Source organism: Phoenix dactylifera, chromosome 1, assembly GCF_051530095.1.
Source record: "Phoenix dactylifera cultivar Ajwa chromosome 1, Ajwa_hap1_PhDact_Kaust_v1.1, whole genome shotgun sequence".
Classification (NCBI taxonomy): domain Eukaryota; kingdom Viridiplantae; phylum Streptophyta; class Magnoliopsida; order Arecales; family Arecaceae; genus Phoenix; species Phoenix dactylifera.
The window spans coordinates 34,244,965-34,262,124 of NC_143190.1; the positions used below are offsets into that span (position 1 = coordinate 34,244,965).

A 17,160-nucleotide genomic window follows, 5' to 3' on the forward strand; every position below is an offset into this window, starting at 1 on the left:
TTCTCTCACTTTTTATCCTATTAGATATGTATTCATTATATTGATGAACCAAGTTGTATATAAGCTGTCATCCTCTTTATTGGCTATTAATATGGATAACGAATATCACATCATCTTAACCCTCCTTTTTACCGTATTGACTTAGTTTCATTCATCAATCATGATATATGATTAGCGATTAGATGTTAAATTATTTTAAGTATATATACATATATAATAAAGACTTTTTGATTTATCGATAATGAAAATGTTCTATGTAGTATAAGGTATGAAATGATAATATATATATATATATATATACAACTTATATATATATTAAAAATTCTATTTCTCGAATAGTGCCAATGTGGCACTCGTTAATCCAGCTAACTAGCATGTATCTCGCTAACCTTTGCCTATCTCACCAATTATCACTGGCCATGCGGTGCACAGAACTTGTTGTATTATATCAGGGAATTAAATAAATTGTATATATTCTGCAAGGATTTACATGGTAGACTTTTATTATTAATTTCAAGCTAGTCTCGGCACCTCCATTGACGAGACTAGTTCAAATCCACTGAAGGGTCTGCAAATGGGCAAGCGATCCTATACCACGAAAATAAAAGATTTGCATACAACGAGGATTCATATGTAAAATACCCAAGAAACGCGGCGTGGCGCGACTGTTCAGAAATTACCAAAGCGCTTACGGATGGTGGGGTGATGGGAACTCAAATGAAATATCAATCCAACACGGAGGTTTACATGTAAAACGTCCAATGCCGAGACTAGTCCAGGAACTGGCCAAGGTTTGCCGAATCGTTTGCACGTGGTGGGGTGATCTTCAAGACAGGAACTCAAATAAAATATCAATGTAGTAGGGGCATCTACACGCAAAACGTCAAAGAGCTAGCCTCGTCATCCCGAGTGCCGAGACTAGTTCATTAACTACGAGAGCGTTCCCTCGCGATGGAGTGATCTTTAATAATAGATCAACAAAATATGGGTCTAAATGCAAAACATCTAAGAAACAGTCTTAGCATGGGAATGCCGAGACTAGTTCAATAAATACCAAAGCGTTTCCACGCGACGACGGAGTGCCCGTAAGATAGGAACTCAAATAAAATATCAACAACACAGAATGGGGCTCTATATGCAAATTTCAAAGGACTAGTTCCCACACGCTAAGTGCCGATAGGGATGGCAATGGGCTAGAAAGGCCCTGTCCATACCCGCCCCTACTTGCCTCGGAGCGAGGGAGGATAGATAGAGTCTCAGGATGGAGCAGGTTGAATAGAGTTAGATGGGATGAGTTGGATGAATCAGTTCGGGTAAAGGTACTTTTTCTTTTTGCCTTGAGGAGGAGATTTTTGAAGAGTTATTATACATATATCTCGGCTGGATTGGGTGTGGATTTTGCCATTATCCACAACCACCTCGGAGGTTGGGTAAAACCTGCCCATTAGGATTGGGCGGGGCACTGGATGGGATGCAATAAATTGCCATCCCTAGCTGCTAAGATTGGTTAAGAAACTAGTAAACTACCAAGTGTTCGGGGGATGAAGGAGAATTTCTATAATAGCCACTCAAATAAATATTTACATACGACAGGGGTTTATATGTAAAATATCAAGTTTAAAAGTTAAAACCATGAAGCCTCCTTACCCTCTCCCCCACCTCTCTTTCTCTCTCAAATCTAAACCACTTTCTCTCTCATGCTGCCCTCCTCCCAAAGTCCTAGCCAGCCCTATGAGAACTTGTGTGTGTTTAGTCCCACATTGGTTATGCACAGGATAGATCTCGGTATTTATGTATAACCAAAAAATCTAAATAACACCTTCTGGCTAGCTTTTTGAGTGAGGACCTGGGTTGTTATAAATGGTATCAGAGTTGTTATGATCCATGGCCTATATCAACTATCCATTTGGGTTAACTATAGGCTGATTTGTCGTGTTTACAATTGAATTTATGATGTTTGTGATTGCCTTGAACGTGTTTGGACCTTTAGCATGGTAAGGATGCCAAGATTTAAATAAGAGGATATGTGAGGACCCCTGCAGACATGTGTTTAGTCTCATAGTAGCTATGCGCTAGATAGATCTTGGATATTTATATAGGGCCAAAGAATCTAAATAATGTCTTTTGACTAACTTTTTTAGATAAGGTCTTGGGTCATTACATAATCATTTTCCCTAAGTACGTTTAGAAGCGCTTTGAGCAAGAAAGAATCAAGAGTTCTTGTTGGATCGTCACTCGACGGCCATCAAAAATCCATGCTAGTGTATAATGCAAATAATATTTTTAATGTGGATAGAAAAAGTCTCAGTCGTCTAGAGCCTTTGAGAAAAGGTCAAGAATTATGGTGGTTTCGAAGGTATACATTGATCTTGATGTAACAGATTTAGGACTCATTTGGTTCGTAGGAAAAGGAGAGGAGAAGTGTGGTCAAAGGAAAAATTGAGAAAAAGCTTATGTTTGGTTCGAGTTTTTCAATAAGAAAGATTGAAAAGTAGCATTCTCATGGAAATAAGATTTCCATATTTTATAAAAAAAAATCTATATGAACATGGAAAAGTTCAATTCCCACTAGCTAGAAATTTGGGTAATTTTTTTCTAAATATACCCTTAAGCTTTTTAATAGAATGGAGTAAGGTCTTTCCCTTTATTAAGGGCATAACATGTATTTTATGCAACTTTTCCAAAAAAGTATATGCTCAACCAAACATAAATTATTATGGAATATACCCTTTTTTTATGGTCAATCAAATATGCAAAAATCATTTTTCCATGCATTAGCCTCCTAAAAAAGTATTCCAATGAAAATTTTTACGAACCAAATGAGTCCTTAGGTATTCTGAAACTTACATGAAGCCCTGCAAGATTCATAACTTGATGACCTGAATCATATTGAAATGCTATTTCTACATAAAGAAAGTGGGTGAAACCAGGCCTTGATTAAGGGGAAAAAAAAGCACCCTAAAAGCATGCTGTTATGCCTTGTGAAATTAGAAACCACTACAGTTCTCATCTTACCCAAAATTATTTTGATGTTGATATTGTAACAACCCAGGACCTCACAGCTAGGCGGAAGGTATCATTTGAGTTCCTTGATCCTGTATAAATACCCAATATCTCCTCGGCGAATAACCAATATGCGACTAAACACACGTCCGCATAGATCCTCACATACTCTCTCCGTAAAAGCCCTGACGTCCTTGTCAGGCTAAGGGTTCAAATCTATTCAAATCCAATCACAAACACCACAATAGGCCTATGGTCAGCCTTCATGAACTTGACTGTAGTGTTTTCTAGTCTACATAGGCTATGAGCCGAGTTCGCTCTGATACCATTTGTAACAATTCAGGACCTCACCCAAAATAGCTAGCCGGAAGGTATTATTTGAGTTCCTTAATCTTGTATAAGTATCCAAGATCTTTTCGGCGAATAACCAATGTAGAACTAAACACACGCCCGTACGGATCTTCACAGATATTTAGTTCAATTTAGATCCTAAAATGATATCTAAAATCTAGTCAAAATTTTGTGCATGTCTTTTCAAATCCAACCTAGAACCTTGATCATATATGACTCACCTATGTATGAGCATCATGATATTGTATATGTACAGCAGGTACCTTAGATATCACTTGAGTATATTGTAAGCTCCAATTCTTTGGGTACTCTGTAATAATGGCCCAACACTTTTTTTTTTTTTTGGTGAAAACGGCATTTCATATATCTCTAACTTGAGTACATGCAACCATATCAAAAGAAAGTAAAGATAACAACGGGGTGGGACACTCAGCTACTGATGTCCAAAGAAACCCTCCCGAGTGCCGGGCAACATAGGAGGCGATCCAGTCAGCAGCTCTGTTCGCCTCCCGATACACATGTATAGCATGAAAGTCACCCATCTCCTGAGCCAGTCTCCTAGTCTCAAGGATGAGTGGATGGCCATCACCGTACCTATCCACCCCCTGAATCCAGTCGATCACCACCGAAGAGTCTCCCTCGAGATGCACCCGGGCAGCATCGAGAGCCCTCCTCGCAAAGGATAAGCCCTCCCAAGCAGCACACAACTCTGCCCCGACAACGGTAGGTCCTGAAATGCTACGACCCCCAGCGGCTATCAATCTACCCCCACAGTCTCTGATCACAAATCCCACACCTCCAGAGACACCATCCACCAACCGACTACCATCAAAATTCACCTTGAGATGACCAAGGGGTGGGGGTACCCAAGAAACAAGGGCGAACCTGGGCGCTATAACAGCGGAAAGAGTACCCCAGATGTCCCTGAAAAATGTAAGAATCAACCATAATAAATAACAGATAGTCATAACAAAATATAAAAACTCTACAAAGTAGAAGAAAAATTAGAGTAAAAAAGGAGTGAGCTGGAAAAATTAGCTTATGCGCCATTTTAAGATTATAATACCAATCTAATGCACCAAAAATAAACATCCATGTTGCAACAACGAGAATTTTCTTTATATTTTTATAATGACATATGCTAATTTATGAATTTCAGTTAATTGTGATACTTCAACAGAATGCAGATGAGGTTTATAGGATCTTGTTAGTTTAAATCGATGTAAAATAATGACATATCTCTCCTTATTTTCTCTATCAATCTAACAAACACACATGTATAAATCCCCATGAAACTCACAAATATATAGTCTGTTCTTCAAATAAATGCTTTCAGAATTCTTAATTTTTCTCCCAGGAGCAACCTCGACTCAGAAAATTGAGACATGAATCTAATGTTCTGCTGCTGTTAATTGTTTATCACTTCACTACAAGAAAAACTATCTTTTCCGACTTTTGTCTGCCGACGCTAAGTAGAAGCGTCGGTAATTTTTTAGGAAGTCTGGCTTCCGCCGACGCTTATAAGCGTCGTCGCAACCCATAGCTTGGGCCGACGCTTTTAAGCGTCGGCGGAAGCAAAAATTCCTTTTTTTTTATTTTTTTCCTCCCAACGACGCTTTAGAAAGCGTCGTCAGAGGTCATTATCCCCCCCTCCCCTCCTCCCTGCAAATTCCTCCCGATCCCGAACCCATCCAGCCGCCCCCCTCCCCTTCTCTCTCCGCCGCTCGCCCCCTCCCCCCTCCTCTCTACAAATCCCCTCCCCTCTCCCGATCCCTCGACAAGGTCGCCCGCGCCCGCTCCCTCTCACTCCTCTCTCGCCCCCATGACCACCTCGTCTACCTCACCTTCTCCGCCCTTGCCCTCCTCAAGCTTCGCCGCCCTGCCGACGCCCTCGCCGAGCTCGACTCCCTCCAACCCCTCCCCACCTCCCCCGACCCCTTCGGCTCCCCCCGCTTCCTCTTCGAGTCCTACCCCCATCTCTACCCCGGCCGCTAGGGCTCCATGCTCCCATTCTCCCTCCGCCTCCTCTACGCCAGCCTCCCCCAGTCCCTCGGTGATCGCCCCGAAACCCTAGATCGTCTCTATTCCCTCCTCGATTTCGTCCGCTCCAAGAACCGCGGCCACCAACGGCCGTCGAAGGAGAAAGACTCCTCCTTCGCCGCCGATCGGTGGCGGAGGAGGGAGGTGCTGGTGATGAGCTCTCTCATCTGCAACCACTTCTGCCACCGCGAGTTCGACGTCGCCCTGGTGCTGATCTGCGATTTGCTGCTCCGATCGCCCTTCGATCCGGTGCTCCTCTCGAGACTGGCCTACATCCAGCTCCAAATTGGGGACCTCGATGGAGCCAATGCTACGTTTGCGAAGGTGGAGGGGTTGAGGAGTGAGGAAATGGGGGTAGAGTTCGAGAATTTGGTGGGGAGGAACCGGGCACTGGGGTTCTTGGTGGCGAAGGACTTTGCATCGGCGGCGAGGGAGTACAATGAGTGTATCGAGAGAGATCCGGGGGATGTGGTGGCTGTGAACAACAATGTCGCATCGGGCATTTGCAAGGGCTGTGTGCAGAGTGCTTCGGCGGCGGACAATCCAGAAGTGGCAGAGGCGGAGATGGCGGGGATCATGAGGAGGCGACGGCGGCCACGGCGATGGCTTCGGCGGCGGTTTTCTTGGGTATTTTTATATTTTTTTTTCTGTAAAAAAATTTATGACGACGCTTTAAAGCGTCGCTAATTGAACTGGTTGAGAAATTTTAGCGACGCTTAAAAGCGTCGCTAAAAATAACCTTTAGCGACGCTTTTCAAATGCGTCAGCAATTTTTTTTCCACTCCGACATAGCCGACGCTTTGGTGACGCTTTGAAAAGCGTCGGAAAGAAAATTACCAACGCTTATAAGCGTCGGTAAAAGCCTCAAAAAACATCGTCAAAGCTCCTTTTTCTTGTAGTGCTTATTGCCAAAATAATTTTATCTTCAAGAATTATCAGCTCGACACGAAAAAGAGCTATCATAATATATACATGTAGGGTGTTCACCAACAGCATTCTGGTAATAATGGGCATTGTCAAAGGAGTTGGAGTTTATTCTGCGGGGATTTCTTGTTGGTTTTCAGCTCAGCATCACAAAGCTACAGATAAAATGAGACTAGAACTTTTAAGAGATGTTATGATCCTAATTAGATACAGGTTGTGGACAACCCTGTTTGTAAGCAATCAGCATTTGTTCAATTACATCATGATCTCCAGTCAGAACAAAATGATGCATCACTTGTTTCTCCTCCAAGCCTTCTGAAAAAAGAAAAGTGGGGGACCAGAAACAGCCCAAGCTAAAACCAAACATTGGAATGTTCAAATTCAAGGGTCCCATGGGTCAACAAAATCTAATCCCAGAGTACTCAATAAGTTTCTTCACTTGCATTTCTTCTGGAATCCTTTGCCCAAGAAAACTTTTACAGTTCACATAATTCCTACAACTTGTTGCCATTGCACATTCCGGATTCCAAAAGTTGACAGGGTGACACAAACTTCAGTTAATGGAAGTTAGGAGAGATGGATATGGAGAGAGAGTATTTAATATCATGAACCTGAAACCATCAAGAGCATAACATTTTAGTGAACCATATCCCTCTTGAAAATGCAGCCACCCCACAGAAGTAAGGGATTGCTCATGGATTATTATGTACTAAGCTCATATGCCATTAGAGATCTAAAGTGGTTGGTGGTACTCAGCACAGTGCTTGTTGAACCACGTTTACCGTCCTTAAGAGGCACGCTGGACTTATCGAGCTCGATCGACCATGGATACTGATAAGCTGTTGAGCCAGCATGCGAAGATGATCGTTGCACTCGTACACTTTGCGGAGTATTCCTTCCTTCCACCCATGTCCTCCTTCTGCTTGGTTGCCTCTCGCATGAATTGGGTCGTTGCTTAGGTGCGCTCTGCGACCGAGCCTTAGCTCTTGAAGATTCTGTGTAGGCCATGTAATTAGGATAGAAGGTTGTTTCATAAGGTGTAAAAGAAGCTGATAAGTATTGAGGGCTGCTCTGTGCTGTGGGGAAGGAAAAGTCTTCAAAGTCCCCACTGTAAGCTCTTGGGCCCATATCAGTTAAAGCTGATGGCGAAGGTGACACCTGTTGGAGGGGATCAACCTTAGAAGGTCGACGCTTATGGCCATATTCTGATTCCGTTCTCTCAGTTTGTTTAACAGTGTAGCTGTTTCTGCTCCTCGAACTACTCCATGACACTCCATGATCCATCTCCACAATTTTTATGTTCTCTTCCACATTCCTATCCACCTCCTAAACACATGAGGCATAAGTTTAGGTGGAATCTATTGAGATACTTTCAATTAAATCTCTGTAGCATTGATTTTATGCCTTTTTTCTTCATAACTAGTCCAGAAAATGCAGGCAACAGCATTATTCCAGGAAGGATTACTTACATGCGATTGCCGGTTTCGGGGTGATCTTCTGGAATTGGATTGCCCGTGCGAGCTGCTATGTGCTTTCTCAAGCATTCGAATCCGCTGGGCACGAGCTCTGGCTTGTGCTGTCAGCAAAGCCTGCATACGCCGGAGAGTATTGGCGGCTCGCTTCCTCACCAGGTGTCCTCTCACCATGGCTTGCATTTTCACTAGACTCTTGAGAGCGCATAAAGCTTTCCTAGCCTGCAAGAACGTTTAGGTTTTACCTTTATAATATATCCATTGTCAATTTTATTCTAGCTAATTATTTCTTTCTACTCTTATATTCTTCATGTTAATTGTCACACGCCCGATCCGAGTTTGTGAACCAGAGGTTGTGTCAACCGCCGCATACTCAAAAAGAACCCTCCTCACAAGCATGCGGGGCATCTCAACATGATCTCATAAATATGTTGTGGAATAATAATAATATGCAAACTTTATTTTAATAACTAGCTTAACATTTAAATGTCTTGCGATTCTAACAAGAATAGTACATCATTTCAAATAAACTCTATTCTAAAATAATATGTGCCAAAGTTTTAGTAGTCGTTCTTCCCTATTGAAAGTTCCGATCATGCTAATTCTCTGAATCTGTAAAATAATAAGAAATCGTATAATGAGCTAGATAGTCTAGTAAGCAATGATCACTTTAGCTAAATAAATCAGGCAATTAAATAGATAATAATTTATAGAAAATGAGCAAATGCAGTACTAATATACAAATAAATCTTTCTTAAAATATTAAATTTCGTTCATGCATTCAAATTCTTTCAAATATTCAATTCATCTTATCGATTCTGAGCTATGACCAAATCATCCTGTAGTAGGGTCATAACACCGACTAATCTTCTTGCGGTGAGCTATGCATTATCTTACAGTAAAGTCCTTCAGAACTATTAGTCTGCTGACATTATGTCGTTAATTATTTTGGACACAACCTTCAGAACAAATATGTGCCAATATATTAGCTTCTGTTGGTGGGGTCCTCAATGTAGCAAGGTCGAAATTCAAATAGTTTTAGATTTTATATTTTAGTTCTAAAATCATGAGTTGTCAAAATCAATCAATCATATCCATAATAAGATTACATATTGTCATATTATTTCAAAATAATATTTTTCATAATAATATACTATCCATCAAATTCATCATATTGTGATACATTACTTATTAGCGAGCAAATCCAAAGAATCAGTCCAATCAATTTCAAAAAAATCCTTCTAAGATCCCAATATTTAAAAATTATATTTTTATCAGAATTCATCATGTTTATTCCAAAAATAGAAACCCCAATTCCAATATCCTTATAGGGCTAACCAAACGGGAGTGCCCGACACTCCGGTTGGTCAATCAAGGCAAAAGTCATATGATCATATTTGAACTAGGTTACAAATGGTTCAATAGAGATCGGAGATAACCAAATTTAATAATATCCTAGAAGGGCTTAGATGAGGGATTGGCGTGTCTGATGAGTTACGCCCTGTTCGATGTGACGTTCGCAGCGGAATTCGAACGGAACGTCGTTCATCGTATGAATGCGCCTCGGATCGTAGAATTCAAAAAATTTTCTGGATTCAAATCCAGATGATCTTTGAACTCATTAGGAAAAAAAAATTAGGATATGAGGAGGGTTGATTAAGATTTATAAAACTGAAACAAAAATCAGAAGTTATAAATTTGAAGATTTCATCTTCAAAAATTCTGCAAGTGTAAAACACCGCAGCCCGATGATCTTTCTAGGTTCCTGGTTAAGCCGCACATGTGTCTGGCCTCTATAGGTATCCACAGAAGGATCTAATCATTTGAGATAAGGTCTTACCGGAGTGCTAGCTCCTTGCAAAGATCTCTCATGACTATCAAATAGATTGAAAGAAATCTGCAATATACCTCCTTGAAGAAGAACCCTTTCTTCTTTGATCTTACTCGCAACGGAGGAAGAGGAAGGAGGAACCTTTACGCGTGGATCTTCCTAGCCTTGATGCCGTGGAAGAAGAGGATGCAGAGGACCCCCTTGCTGCCATGGAGGAGGAAGAATGGGCTTGGGCGTGGAGGAAAAAACTCCTTCCTTCCTCCTAGGTTCTTCTTCTTTCTTTCTTTCCAACACTTAGAAGAAGATGAACTTGATCTCCCTTGCTGCCGTGGGAAGAAGAGGGGAAGCCTCTTGCCACCGTGGGAAGGGAGAAGAAAAGAGAAAGGGAGGCGTGGAGAGGAAGAGGAGAGAATTGATTCATAATGTCTTCCTTGCTACCCTTTTATAGATTGGTTTTAGGGCTTCTCCTAATCTTATTAGGAGTATGAGACTATAATCCACCCTTGAATTAATGCCAAGTGTCCAATCCTTGTGCTCATAGATACATGACATGTGTCCACTTAATCAATTGATTAATTTTCTAATCACATTAGGATTCCTAATCTCATTAGGAGAATTAATTGATTTGGGAGCATGCATCCTACGACGCCATGTGGACTTTAAAGTCCATATAGTGTGAACATAACTTAAGTCATATTTATCCTACGACGACATGTGGTCTTTCAAATCCATCCAAACCTTGGTTTAATCAAATTGACCCAATCATGAACCCAAATCAATTTGGTTCGAACTCAATTTGATTTGGTTCATTAAATCAGTCCAATTGCAATCCAATTGCAATTAATTTCACTTATTTTTCTTTCATTAACTCACTAACACTTAGTGGGTTAATTCAATCACTAATCATATTGATAATTGATTTCAATTGAGATTCTAAATCACAATTATGATAGTCTGACTAATTAAATCTTCTATATGTGTGACCCCGTAGATTCTATTCTGACTGATAGTGAGACATATTGAGATCTCCATCTCAATATCACTGAAACTCTTTTCAGTGGACTGAAATGATTTCAGTTCTATTCTCAGGGTTCACTGATCACCAAGTGAATGCCTTCGAGTCTCACAATCCACTAGTGACACCTAGCAATATGTGGTGACAATCCAGCAGAATGGAATGTCTGAACCTCTTGGTGCAGTTAACGTATGATACAGTCCCTCTATCATGCATCCCAACGTGACGGAGGTTATGGATATCTCGTCAAACCTCATTGTCCGTCATATGTCAAATTTATACGACTTCCAATTAAAGATCTGAAAAACTCTTTTTCCAAAATATCTGGCTAGAAATTTATCGAACTCAGTCTCATAAATCACATAGGATCACTCTTAATCTATCAAGGTCGATAGATCCGATCTAGATGCAACTCTATTCCAAAATAAACCTACTGTAGCCAATCCGTACTACAAGGACCTGAATGGCTAGAGCCCAAGTTCACATGCTCGTCAAACTACAGCAACCTCACAGTGAATAGCTGAGGCATCGCAGGTCAAAGGACCAGTCATACAACTGCAGCATAAGTAGTCACTGATAAGTGAATAGACATCCATGTGACTAATATCTTTGGTCACACTTAGTAACTTGTTCTCTAACAAGTACTTGCATAATCACTCCAGTGTCTCTACACCGTGGACTCGAGACTCGTCCATCTGACTAAGTGATCTGTGCACTAATCTCAGCAGATCGATCACCGTCCCTCGTGATGGATCCATCGATCAAGAGCATTTAGAAATTAATCCCTAATGACACATGCCTCAAATTCTCAACTTTTTGAGAATATGTGTCATCATCTATTAATTTCTTGGACGATTCATGGACACATACAAACATGAATAAAAAATAAATTGCCCAATCTTATTTATTAATAAGTGTCAAATTACAAATTTGTGCCCAAGATTACAAATATGCGTCAGCCACGTTGGCTTTTAGGGCATACTTCTAACAGTGTCATCCGCCGAACATGTATTAGTGCCCTTCACCGGGGTAGATCTAGAATCATAAAGAGAGGTGCTATGCTAGATCTAACTTCTCTTGAGAGAGTAGAGAGAGAAAGTTCAATAGGGAGAGTTCAGTAGAGAGGATCAAGAGAGAGCAAAGATGGAGAAGAGAGAGAAAGAGAGAGAACAAGCTTCTCTCTCCAACCAAGGAAGAGGAAGGGAAGGGGGTGGTTGTAGGTGGTGCCCGGGGTCAAAGACCCATGGCCAGCTAAAAGGCGGTCGGTGACGACTGGTGATTGGTAGCGCCAAAATTAACAAAAGCAGGGGTTCCGACCCCTTAAACGGTGAAATCCACGGCATGTTGGCGGCTTGAGTTTCGGCCATGGCTTCCAGCCACTACGAGAAATTCGAGGAAGGCCTCTGGCGACAAGCACCGGCGATGGAGGCAGCCAAAATCGGAAGAAAACAAGGCCAATTTCCGAAAAAAGGGGAAGCAGAGCATCCCCTTTGTGTCCAACATCCGACGATCATCGGCCGACATCAAGGCTTCAAAGAATCCGAAAGGAGAGAGAGGATGGCTCGAGGGGGGCAGGTTTTTTACGTGGTTTCCAGCAGCATTTGGACACGGCAGTGACGGGATGGTGATCGAGCTTCAGAGAGAACAAGAGAGATCTTCGGCCAAGAGCTCCGATTGGGGCTGGTTCCTTGGTGAGGTAGAAGAGAGGATGGGGAGGAGCTCTAAATAGAGCTCGGCCACAACCGGAATCCAACCCGAAATTAGATTTTGTCCGACCATTTTTTTGCGGCACGTGCTAAATCTTTTTTTTTTTTTTGGGGGGGGGGGGGGAGCCGAGTTAATGGTTTTTTTTTCTTTTTTTTTTCTTCATCTCATTCGCTTTCCTGGGAGTCTAGGTTGATGATGTTTTGTCGTGATCGTTTTGTATTCAAGCATCTTAATGGTACAACAAAGTGGAAAGTAATTAGTTTTTGTAATTATAACCTAGCAGCATATATTTATCGTCATTTTTACTCTTGATTATGTTATTCAAATTGGTATTACCATGAAAATCTTATAACAGAAAAAAAAAAATCTATTAATTCTTTTGTAGCAGCAGATATTTAGCTTTACAAGATGGTTTGGATATATGAGAATTTTAGATTCAGTAATAGCAAACCAGAAGCCTGGATTTCGGATACAAATATCCACAGGTGGAGAGAGGTAAAGAGCGTACCAAGTAAGATCGGAAGGCCGCTTGAATCCTAATGGCAGCGGCCTCCTCCTCGCCGGAACTGCTTCTAGTGGGGGCTGCGGTGGTCAGACGGATGACAGCCGCTGCAGCCCGTGCTGCTGCTACTGCAGCATCAGCGGCCGCCGCTGCCACGGCCATGGCATGCCTATTCCGGTCGATGTCCGAGTCCAAGAACCCAGGGCTTGATGCAGGCGCAAGCATGTCTTGAGAATTGAAGTCCTTCCCCATGACTGCTGATCTGCGGAAGCTCCATCTCCTTTTCTCGTTAGCGGCCGGCACTGATCTGCTGATCTTCTCCTTGTCCTTCTTGTCCTTCTCCTTCTTGCCAAATAAGAAGCTTCGAAGCCATTTGCCAGTCTTCCCCATTGCTCCTCTACAACTTTCTGAATGCAGAGGTCACAAAGCAAAGAGACTACGTGAGATCAAGGAAGCAAGAAAACCAAGGGATGGCAGAAAGATCTGCATCTACTTCAGACTTGATCTGTATCTATTGTTTTCTCCCTCCTTCCTCTCTGTCACAATCTGTCTCTGCGTGCATGATCTAGGCTCTTGTTTTTTCTTGGAAGTGCAGGCCTGTTGGAAGAGAGGAGAGGAGAGCAAACTATGGGGGATTTCTTTGGGACGCCACTTGCCCGGCTCCAGTAGATTTCACTAAAAAAGATTCCTATTGACCAACCTTTTCCTCTCAACTACCCTCTTCCTCATGGAATCACCAAGAAACAATCCCTTCGTCAGAGGGCATTTATTAAGACCTTTTGGGGAATTCTAGTTGAACACTTGTGGATGGAATCAGAAGGCCATGTGGGAGGAGACCTTGCCGGCCTACATCCGAAACACTCTTATTGCGAGGTAGCCAGCCGGCCCTCCTCGCCGACATTTGTGCTGTAATTAGCTAGAAATCCTGGGCCCGGGTTTTGTGATCTTTGTGTTACCAGTCACGATCTGACACGTGGGCTTTGGTGGCATCACGTACCAACTACTTTTGGCTCGGGATCCAAGAACGCCTACTAGATCCTGTTCTGCCTCTTCATTCACTGGGGGCGCTTTCGGAAGTAGTTATGTGGTGCGGTTGAATTCCCTGGGTCTCAGATAAGTTGGCTTGGAGGAATTTGTGTGGGAGTCCATTGGTGCGAGGGGGAACTAAATGTGAGAGCCTGGATTGCCACACGATGCAGTGAATCAAATTAAGGATTGTTGGGAAGAATTTACCCTAATAAGGGACCAGTTTATCTCATTAAAATTGGGCAGCTTTGATGTTGAGGTGGTTGGTGGAGGTTTTAAGGGTTGCTACTACTATCCGGTAGGATAAAGATCCGTTTAGTTCGCGGAAGTAATTTATTCTTACTGAAATATAATTTTTGAAAATATAATATTTGGAAAAATAATTTTGGCATATTTAATTGATCATGAAAAAGTAGCACATTTAAAGTGACTTATGTTTGGTTGAGCATCTATCTTCTTAGAAAAGTTATATGAAATACCTATTATATTTTTAATAAAGGAAAAAACATTATCCATGGATTTTGATGGCTTAAGCGTACTTTTGGAAAAAAAAAAAGATCCCAATTTTCAACCGGTGAGAAAGTAGTTTTTTCATGCCTCTTATGCGTTTTTCTTTCCCATGAAACATGTAAATGTTTTTGCTATGTGAATGTTACTTTTTCATCTCTTTCCTTTGAAAACTCCAATCAAATAAGAAGCATTTTTTTGTTTTTTCGTTGACCATACTTTTTTCCTTCTTTTTCTGCAAACCAAACAAAGCCTAAGTGTTGTTTGAGATGGCAGCCGCATGGACATGAGAAGTAGCACAGACAGTTGATGCATGAACCTCCTGTTTTGGTTAGTGCACTCACTCTGTCTATCCAAGAGAGCAACAAATGAATGTTGTTTAATTTGAAGATAGTTTAATGGTTATAAATAATATGTTCTTAGTGTTACCTCAATGGTCATACCTGCTACTTATAACAAGGCTCCAGAATTCTGTCTTGGAGTGATACTATCCCTGAAATTTGGGAGTTCCTGGTTGATTTATGTATGGGTTTGGCTCCCGGCAGTACTCCCTCCTATTCTCAAAGAATAATGGTCGGGGATAACAGTAGGGTAAATAGAGATGTGCAATAGCTCTCAGAGAACTCCCAAAACTTAGCACTATGAAAGTGGGATAAAGGTAGGAGTGTACTGAAATACTAGTGCTGGTAGATGCAACGATTTGATTTAGCCAAGAGGAAGTAGCATTCAAATGGCATATTTTTTTGATGACAACCGAGGCCCAAAAAAAGGCCACCCAGCCAAAGTTTAGCAGTATATTAATATGTTCTTTTTTCTTGTTATATATACTGGAGAATGCATTTAGGTTTTGTTGTTGTGATGGTTGCCATTTAGTCGTCAGATCTTAATCAGAATGAAAACAAATATTAGTTCCAAAATATCAGCTCCTTGTCGATGAGCTTGACCCAGGTTCTCCATCAAAGCACATAATTGCGTTGTCTTCCTGGCCCCAATTAAATGGAGCCAGTTGTGGTTGGCAAACCACATGCTGTTGTTTATCCTACTTATTACGTGGTGGGAAGAGCGTGGCAGAAGTACTCCTGAGTGCTGAGTTTGACCATGACCAAGTTGATAGCTCTCATTTAAGAGTTCTCCATGTAGTCTCCCAAACGTGTCAACAGATCTTTCCTCAGGATAATGGCTTAAACAACCAAAACTTATTCTAATGATGTCTACGATCATGGACAACGGAGAACAATTTTAATCATTTTTCTTTAACAGACAAACAGCTAATCATCTGCTTAAATCTGGACTTCCTTTGCAGTGTACATGTTATTAAGTATTGCAGACCTTCCTCCAAAGGGGATTAAGAGTAGCATGATCAACTAGGGACTGTCATTAGCCACTGCATTTTATTGCACCTAGCACATGCAAGAGCTTTTGCCGGGTGGGTCATCTTTCAATTTATCCTCTCAACTAAATAATAATTTAGTGGTTCAGAAATATATTTTGAGAAACTCACTAAGCTGGTGTGGAGGTTGCCATTGTTGCTGTGCCTGCCAAGATGTCCAAGGAGCAAGTGAAAAGTTTTGTAACCTATCTGTCCAAGGAGCAAGCAAGAAGAAATAAGATGCACATAACAAAAAAGAAATTTGTGGCATGAGATGCGAGAGTCAGGAGATTTTTCTTTTTTTTTGGATTAAACTGAATATTTATTTCTTGGTGTTTACATTTTGGTTAGAATGATTTAAGGAGCCAACTGAATAACGGGTTTGAAGCTTGTTGGTCGTGTTTATTATGCAGTGCTGGAATGCATATACTTGGTGTCTACTAAAATTACAAGTTCAAATTTAATATCGTTCAATCACTTGTTCATCATTTCTTTCCTGCTATTCTTTACTTCAGTTAATGACGGGCCTCTTGAGCTAGGCAAATGGATTCTTGCTTACAGAGAGGAACAATATTGGAACGGATGCCTACTTAAGTTCTTGGCTTACTGATATGCGCGCTAAGTGTGGACGTATTCAGCTATCACTTGAAGTGTTCGATAGAATGGCGGCCACAAAGGATCCATTAGCTTGGAGTACCATGACTGTATATAGGATTGGCCATGCATGGCCACAGAAAGCTTGCTCTAGAATTCTTTTAGGAAGATGGAAGGATACGGAGTGTAACCAGACTCCTGTTACATTTGTCGGATTTTTGAGCGCTTTTTGTCGGTCCAGTTTAGAAGATCAAGGCCAAGAGTATTTTGATATGATGGTTAAAAAGCATGATATTGATCCTACCACTGAACGTTGTAGTTGCATGGTGGATATGTGGCCGCCGAGCCCTCTTGAAGGAGGTCGAGGGATTCGAGACAAGACAAACATTTCATTAAAAGGGGAGGCTATTTGGGGAGCTTTGCTTGGTGCCTGCAAGCTTCATGGAAATGTTGAACTGGCTGAGTATGCTACAGGCCATCTTACCGAAGTGGATCGAGATGTGTGCTTCCGTCCAACGTATACGCTGATGCTTTACAGTGGGATGATGTTGGACGGTTTCGAAATACAATGTAGGAGAAAGAAATTGATAAGGTTTCTGGTTGTAGCATATGTTTAGTTTTGTATTGGTTATTCGTCTGTCTGAGAGATTTTGGATACTTATATAAAACCATGAAACCCAAAAATATCTTTCGGGTAGCCTTTTTGGGCGAGGTCCTAAGTTGTTACAAATGACGTCGAAGAAAATCCAGCCCATAGCCCATGTAGACTAGGGAACACTACAATATAGACTAATTGAGGCTGACCATAGGCCGATCATG

At 41.5% G+C, this 17,160-nt stretch overlaps 1 protein-coding gene and 1 pseudogene across 3 annotated transcripts; one reads left to right on the forward strand and one right to left on the reverse strand.

The window, feature by feature from the left end:
- Positions 1-761: 761 nt before the first annotated feature.
- LOC148715171 (uncharacterized) lies at positions 762-6,328 on the forward strand (annotated as a pseudogene).
- Positions 6,329-6,748: 420 nt separating this feature from the next.
- LOC103713370 (protein IQ-DOMAIN 19-like) lies at positions 6,749-16,633 on the reverse strand. Of its 3 annotated transcripts, none has more exons than XM_089930562.1 (4): positions 15,880-16,633; positions 12,852-13,252; positions 7,788-8,012; positions 6,749-7,644 (listed from the first exon to the last, which is right to left on the reverse strand). In XM_089930562.1, the coding sequence occupies exons 1-4, from the start codon at positions 16,016-16,018 to the stop codon at positions 7,021-7,023; spliced, it is 1,389 nt and encodes a 462-aa protein (XP_089786688.1). In that variant the 5' UTR covers positions 16,019-16,633; the 3' UTR covers positions 6,749-7,020. The 3 variants fall into 3 exon arrangements, with proteins under 3 accessions (XP_089786688.1, XP_088578009.2, XP_038982031.2); XM_088721883.2 differs by lacking the exon at positions 15,880-16,633 and adding an exon at positions 13,339-13,774; XM_039126103.3 differs by lacking the exon at positions 15,880-16,633 and adding an exon at positions 13,346-13,772.
- Between the last annotated feature and the right edge of the window lie 527 nt (positions 16,634-17,160).